This window comes from Rhincodon typus, chromosome 41 (assembly GCF_021869965.1).
Source record: "Rhincodon typus isolate 14 chromosome 41, sRhiTyp1.1, whole genome shotgun sequence".
In the NCBI taxonomy this organism is placed as follows: Eukaryota; Metazoa; Chordata; class Chondrichthyes; order Orectolobiformes; family Rhincodontidae; genus Rhincodon; species Rhincodon typus.
Genome location: NC_063372.1, coordinates 5,303,879 through 5,311,225, shown reverse-complemented (window position 1 = coordinate 5,311,225; position 7,347 = coordinate 5,303,879). Strand labels below are relative to the sequence as shown.

Genomic DNA, 7,347 nt, shown 5'->3' with positions numbered 1-7,347 from the left:
CCTGAGATGGGTGACCCCATGGGTGTGCCATTGATCTGTTTGTATACTTGACCATTAAAGATGAAGTGTGTGGTGAGGTACAAATCTAGTAGTTTGAGTATGTTGTCATTGCTGATGGAGCTGCTGGTCGGCATTCCTGCTTCCTCTCGTCATGTGGCCAATGTTTTTTTGGCTAGTGGGATGTCAGTTGACGTGAATAATGCTGTGACATCAAAGGATACCATAATCTCTTCGTCGTTGATTTTTATGTTCTTGAGGATATTGAGGAATTCTTGCGTTGAGTAGACGGAATGGGGTGATCCATCGACTAGGTGTTTCAGTCTCTGTTGCAGGTCCTTGGCCAGTTTGTGTGAATGTGTGCCCAGTAGGGAGACAATAGGTCTGAGGGGGATGTCTGGTTTGTGTACTTTAGGAAGTCCAAAGAAGCTGGGGGGTGTTCGTGCCTTCTAGTTTCATTCTCATATAGTCCACCTTGGTTATCTGTCTTGCATCCTTTAGTCTCTTTGGTGTCTGGGTGATCCTATTACCTCGCTGCAATGTTGGGTCTATCGCCACCTGTTGGTAAGTGTTTTTATCTGCGAGCAGTGCCTGTGCTTTCTCAACATAGTCCGGTTTGTCCATGATGAACTGCTCCATCAGCAATGACAATGTACTCAAACTACTGCAACCATTAGGAATCATGGTAGCACACAAGCCCACAGCCACTCTACGACAAACACTCACAAGGATTAAAAACCCCATTCCCACAACATGTAGAACCAACGTAGTTTACAAAATACCATGCAACGACTGCCACAAACATTACATTGGACAGACGGGAAGAAAACTAGCCATCAGAATACACAAACATTGGCTAGCAGCAAAACGACATGACAAACTTTCCTTAATATCAGTACACTCAGACAATGAAGGCCATCAGTTTAACTGGGACAACGTACCCATAGTAGCTCAAGCCAAACATAGACATGCACAGGAATTCCTAGAGGCATGTTTCTCAACCCATAATGCAGTCAACAAACATATAGAATTGGACCCCATATACAAACCCATATAGAACAAAACCAGAAATGACACTACTCACCATAACAAAGCAGACAGTATAAATTCCAAGCGGAGTAGAACAACATCACTTCATCGGAGGCCTCACTGATGATGTTACCTGGCATGGTGACGAAATGTCTGAATGAAAACAAGCCAGCTCGGCGAGCAAGTCAACAACCTCACCCACAACCCGAGCTACAAATCTTTGCTAAAACCTTAAATAACCTTCCTATTTTTGTATTCCATTCCTCTCACAATAAACAATTACATTCTATTAGCTATCCTAATTACTTAATGTACCTGCACACTAACTCCTTGTGACTCATGTATCAGTACACTCAGATCCGTTTACATCTCAGAGCTCTGCAATTTCTTGCTATTTAGACAATATGCTTAATTCTTCCAGCCAAAATGGACAATTTCATGTTTTTTCTACATTATACTCCATTTTGCCAGATCTATTTCTCCTCAGTTAACCTACTACTTCCTTTGTCACTTCTTTGTCCTCTTATTTTCCAACCTTTCTTTGTCACCAGCAAATTTAGCGACCAAACCTTATGTCCCTTATTTATGTAAATTGTAAAAGGTTGAGGCCTCAGCACTGATCCTTGTGACACACAATTCATGACATCTTGACAATCAGAAAATTAACCATTTTATGCCTACTCTGTTTCCTGTTAGTTAGCCAATCTTCAGTCAATACCAATATTATTACTCCCTACATCATGAGCTTGTATTTTCTGCAATAATGTTTTAATGGCCCCTTATTAAATGCCTTATGGAAATCTGGAAGGAGGGATGGAGTCAAAGAAATGGAAAGTGAAGAAGAATCTAGAAGGGTGTCAGTATCCAAGAATTGTTAAAGCTTATGATACCCTCACACTTGAAAGTAAAAAAAAATGCCATTGTTAAAAAGTAAGATGAGGTGAAAGATGAAATGGAATCATGAACCAGGACAGCTTCGAGTGAGACAGCACTGCTGAACAGAAATGTCAAATATATGTACATGGCATTGAGTGTGAATCTGAAGATGCAGTGAAAGCCGAGTAATGGCCCATCCAAGGAATTCTGAATTCTCGGAGCTATCTGTAATTAGAGGTGGATCGGAAACATGAAGTGTCAAATTCACGAGGAATAATTTGTAGCTGGGGATAGTTGCTGAGGCTATGGCTATGGAAGTGAGTTTTGGTTGATAATCTGATCAAATATGAGGTGGAAAATATAAGGCAATGAAAGTGAACAAGATAAGAAACTAATGAAAATCCCATGGATGTCATGGGCAGGACTTTCTCAAGGTACGGATTCCTGGAAGAGAAGTGGCAGCTAATTAATACTCATACAAAATCAAAAGTATGGCTGAAGATTTGAGGTAAAAACAAAAAGTCAGCAGATCTGTAGAAGTAATTTGCAAGATTGCTTCCAGGAATGAGAAGCTTCAGTTATGAGGATTGAAAAAGCTGGGACTGTTTCCCTTACAGTTTCAAAATTATGAGGGGGGAGTAGGGACAGAGTGGATAGGGAGAAGCTGTTCCTGCTCATAAAAGAGAAAAAGAATGAGAAGGCATAGATTTAAAGTGATGTACAATCAAAGCAAAGGTGATGTGAGAATTTTTTTGACACAGCATGTAGTTATGCTATGAAATGCACTGCCTGGAAATGTGGTGGGGTGGCACGATGGGCCGAACAGTCTCCTTCTGCTTTATAGTGATTCTGAGAGATCTGGCCGTATCTGTGGAGAGAGAAAGAATTCACGTTTCAGGTCAAAGACCTTTGCTCAGAACTGGAAAAAGTTAAACATCTTAACCGTTTTGAGGAAAGAGCAGAAAGGAAAGTTTGTGATAAGGTGGGAAACATTCGGTAACCGAGTTGGTGTTCATTGAACAATGGTTGTAGAAAGGTTTTGATAACGTCTTCTACGGGCGCTCTTGTCTCGGAGGACCCGTGTCCATATTCGCTGTGCTTGGAGGACTAAGAGGATAAAAAAAAAGCTTGCACCGTGTCGGTAAATGTGGCCCTGTTTCATTATATTTTTTATGAATCGGTTTTATTCCTGGTTTGGTTGAGTGTAATTATTTCTGTAGTTAGTTTTAAAAAATGTTGCCCCCACCCTCATTTATGCGTCGGCATTTGCATCATTTTGAGTAAATCTGTTGAGGCCTAGAAGTGTAATTGAAGCCTCGTAGCAAGTTCGAGAACTTTCCGCCACCAGAGCTGTCAACACTACGATTTCGCGCGAGTTGCTGACAGAAGGCCGGTAGGCCTAAGAACGAATTTGTTCTTAGGAATGAAGGAATTCGTGTCCAGCAATATTATTAAGGTTATAACTGGCTTGAAAGAACGGGATTGATGGATTAATTATACACGAAACAATCTTAATGAAAATCTAAGGGAAGAGCCTCTAAAGTCTCATATTTGAAAACACTGTTTTCAAATATGAGACGCCAAACGAAGTTTGATTCAAATCTATTGTTGAAATATTATTTGAAATCGCTTCGTCCTGTTTGCTCCGTGCAGAAGCAGTTTTCCTGTGGGTAGCATTGCCTGTACAGTATTAAGACTGCTCAACCTCTGGCAATTTTTCCAAGTGGCGAGAAATACACCAAGCTTTGTTTTTAAATCTGACTGTAGAATATCGACATGCTACCTTGACCCCCACCCCGTCGTTCCATAGTTCATTGACATGGATTCTCCAGTCTATTTTGAATTAATTAAATAATGATTGAAATTGATACCTGCTTTATTGCCACACAGTTGGTACATTTATCTACTAAACCATTGGAATTTTGTTTTAGAAAAACTATTTAAGTGATTTTGCTTTCAAAAATGACAATTACTTTCTTTGTAGGTCACTCCATGTTTTGCCATTCAAGAGGAAGAGCAGGTGTAAGCAGCAAGTTTTAGTCGGTCATTTAAAGGTATGGGGGAGGGTAAATTTTTTTTCATTTTTCTCTCTGCTATCGTTTGGATGTACGATTTGCACTTTATGACTCCTCCTATTTGCAGTTATCATTGATTTGGACCCTACAATGTGAAAACTCTTAGAGATGATCCTAAAAATTCTGTTCTTCCTTCTGTGCTGCTGAGTTATATCCCCTTGCACCTAAAGATGATGACTCCTACTGAGTTTTGAGTCCACTGTAACAACATTCCTTTGTGTTTTGCCCGAATACTTCATTTTAATCTAGATGTCAATAATGATAGAGATACGTTGCTAAACTTAATCCTGTCTTTGCCCCATATTCATGTGTACACTCTTTAATAGTAGTCAGGCTAGAACTTCTGCTTTTGGTTTAATTTTAATAATCAAGGTATGTTTATTTTAGTCCTTCACTGTTGGCCTGTTTGATAAAAGGATTCAGTGCAAACTGTGGGTGAATTTGGGATTATACTATCCTGTAACACTCCTCAGTACGACGACATAATTTTCATTTGCGTACTCAAGTTAGTGGTGCTGATGGGCAGAATGATGCGATTGTTATGCTGTTTGATTGGACTGAATCACTATGTTATATTTAAAGAAACAGTAATCCTGGGGACATACATGGAGTACAAAACGCTGTCCCATCCGTAGTTCTTGGGTAAAAACATAGTAAAGTTATGCCCTTCCTGCCTTTCATAATAACATTAAAATTAGTTCAGAAATCAAAAATTGGCCCGGAAATTGGTTCAGACTATTTATAAAAATGCAGTATTCTGATGACTTGAGGCTGAACTGAAAGCTTAGAACTCAAAAGTACAGCCTTTGTACCTTTGTCTGATGGCACTTGTCAACATTATCTTGGCAAATGTATTCAGTGCAGGAAGCCATGCTGCTCTTGGAATCAACACCTGTATTCATTATTTGGGACCTTTTGTTTTTCAAAACTGATTTTGAAGCAATTTGTCAGACACTTGAGGCATTCTTGCATAGAACGTTGAGGCATTGGACCAATAATTTACACACTTTTATGCAACTGAATCCAGTTTGTGTTTTAGATTACTGTCACTTTGTACTATGGTAGCATAAATTAAAATAAAAGTCATTCACTTCCTCTCTTCAGTGATGTGTTGCTATCACACCCATACTTTTGGATGCAAATAAAACATGTGCAAATCAAGATTATTTTCTAAAGTTAAGAACTTAGCCACTAAGTCTCCTTAAATAGGGCACTACAAAAATTGGAAAAGGTGAGGTAAACCAAAGAATGAAAGGTAAAAATGTAATACTTTTCAAGTCCTTAGAAATAATTATTTAGAGTAGGGAGCATTGAGTCATGAAAAGTCTACAACACAGATAAAGGCCCTTTGGCCCATCGAGTCTATGCCAGTCAAAAACAAGCATCTAATTATTCAGTGTTATAAACTTTGCTTTAATCATGCTGAGGATATAGGAAGACTGCGTATTTGGAGCTTCAGAAGAACAAAAGAAAATTTAGAGAAGCTCTATATATTAACAGACATTAAAATTTGTGGTTGTTAACAGGAGGATGGGGTGAAGACAGTTGGCTAAGTGACAGGAAAGTTTTCTTGCCTTGTACCTAGAAATTGGACCGATGTCAGAAAAGTCATCCCCTTTCCCACCCCTCAAATTATGGAAACTGTACTCAAATTTCTGATAGATGTAAACTTAATAAAGAGGTAAGAGGTGCTGAGAGGATGGGATTGGTGATGAAAAGGTTTTCGACATGAAAGAACAATAGATTCTTGGGAATAACTTTAGGAAGAGAAGAGATGTGAAATCAGAGGGGGTGAGGTAAAAACTTCCAAAAAATACACCCCCGACTATCAAAGACAAAAATTGCCTGTTATTTTGATTCAAGAGGGAAGAAGGAAAATCTCAAAACAATTGAAAACTGCATTTTACTGCCTCAAAAAAAGAGTATGATGGAGATAGATGTGAGTCAGAGTTGAAGTGTAAATGTAGTATGGATTATAGTGTTAGAATCCAGCCTTTATTTCTAATAACAGCTTGCAAAGAAGTTGCCTCTATATGTTAAATATATTGAAGAAAATTTAAGTTTTGATTTTTGTTTAATTTTTGAATCACTGTTAAATTGAAACTTTGTTAACATAATTCGACGTTGCTTATATTAAATTTTCACTTGCATTTTCATAAATTGGCTTTTATGAATTAAAAACTGTAGCATGTATATTCATCTATATAATTCTTTCAATAGTTTTTACTCGCAAACTCTTTAATGAATATAAATTTCAACATGTCATGATATTGTGTGTGTGTGTGTGTGTGTGTGTGCGCGCGCGCGCGCAATATGCTAGTTTGCAGTTTAGGAATGCATTTAATCATCTGAGGTATTCCCATCCTAATAATTAAGTGTTAAAGTCGATATTAAACATTTATCTTGGTAGCTGTGGTGTTAAGTGTTAGAAGTGTTTTGTTTTAGATTTCTTAAATCTAGAATTCAAGGACCAAATCTGAAATGATTAGCTGTAAGAATTTTATGCAGTACAATAAACAAATAAGCTCTGTTGTGGAATTTAATGTGGAAAGCGAAAGGTTGGGTTTGCAATATTCCTTTACACAGTATTTACCACAATAATGTGTACTTGTGGGTAGACTGAACTCTATACTCTGGTGAGCTAAATCACCATCATTTTATTTTCTCTGTTCTTCAGCCTGTTTCTTCAGTAGTTTGTTTCTGCTGCTGATTGTACATCCCTGTATTTAGAAATCACGATAATATCACTACAATAAGAATTCATTTTAAACATAATTACAATCTTAGTAGCGATTTATTACTTATTTTGTTGTGCCAGTGTCTTTAAGAAAAGAAACACTTGTAAATCATTAATACGTATCATTTTAAAAGTTAAAAAAAGACAAATGGTTCTTTCAGAGGAGGAATGCAAAATCACTGCCAGCAACTTCTCGATTTTTCACGTTATTCTTCGTACGCGCAGATTCCAGATGTTGCTGTCAACTATAGAAGGAAATGATGGCGAATACTGACAATACGTCAAAATAAAGCTTCTGCTCCGTTTTGTTGTAAAATTTCTACCATCTCCTAATGTTTTTTTTAAATCAATGATGTAGGTGCAACTACAAATGTTTTGAGAGAAAGAGATTAACCACAGTTACTTTTGTAAATTAATCTCTCGTTCATTGTAAAAGACCTGGCTTCTTTTTCTTTTGCAGTTGTTTATTGAGAGCCTTGGCTGAGTAGCGCAGAAATAATCTGGAAACATGTCCGAGAACGACACTGATAATTTAGTCAACAGCGGCAAATATGAGGCTGGCAAGAGCAAACGGAATGTTTGCCGAGACTTTCTGCGCAATGTCTGCAACCGTGGTAAGAATTGCAGGTACTT

At 37.8% G+C, this 7,347-nt stretch overlaps 1 protein-coding gene across 5 annotated transcripts in view; it reads left to right on the top strand.

Moving 5' to 3' along the window:
* Window positions 1–2,759: 2,759 nt before the first annotated feature.
* The window catches only part of LOC109925786 (zinc finger CCCH domain-containing protein 10-like), a 6,042-nt gene continuing 1,454 nt past the window's right edge, over window positions 2,760–7,347 (top strand). The window contains exons 1-3 of one of the 5 annotated variants that reach the window (XM_048618910.1): window positions 2,760–2,884; window positions 3,887–3,956; window positions 7,175–7,347. The exon at window positions 7,175–7,347 is cut by the window's right edge and continues 1,454 nt beyond it. In XM_048618910.1, the coding sequence (XP_048474867.1) occupies window positions 7,223–7,347 (125 nt within the window). In that variant the 5' untranslated portion in view covers window positions 2,760–2,884; window positions 3,887–3,956; window positions 7,175–7,222. Of the gene's footprint in view, window positions 2,885–2,934; window positions 3,044–3,167; window positions 3,359–3,886; window positions 3,957–7,150 lie in introns of those variants that run through there. The other 4 variants (XM_048618912.1, XM_048618913.1, XM_048618909.1 and 1 more) reach the window with 4 other exon arrangements.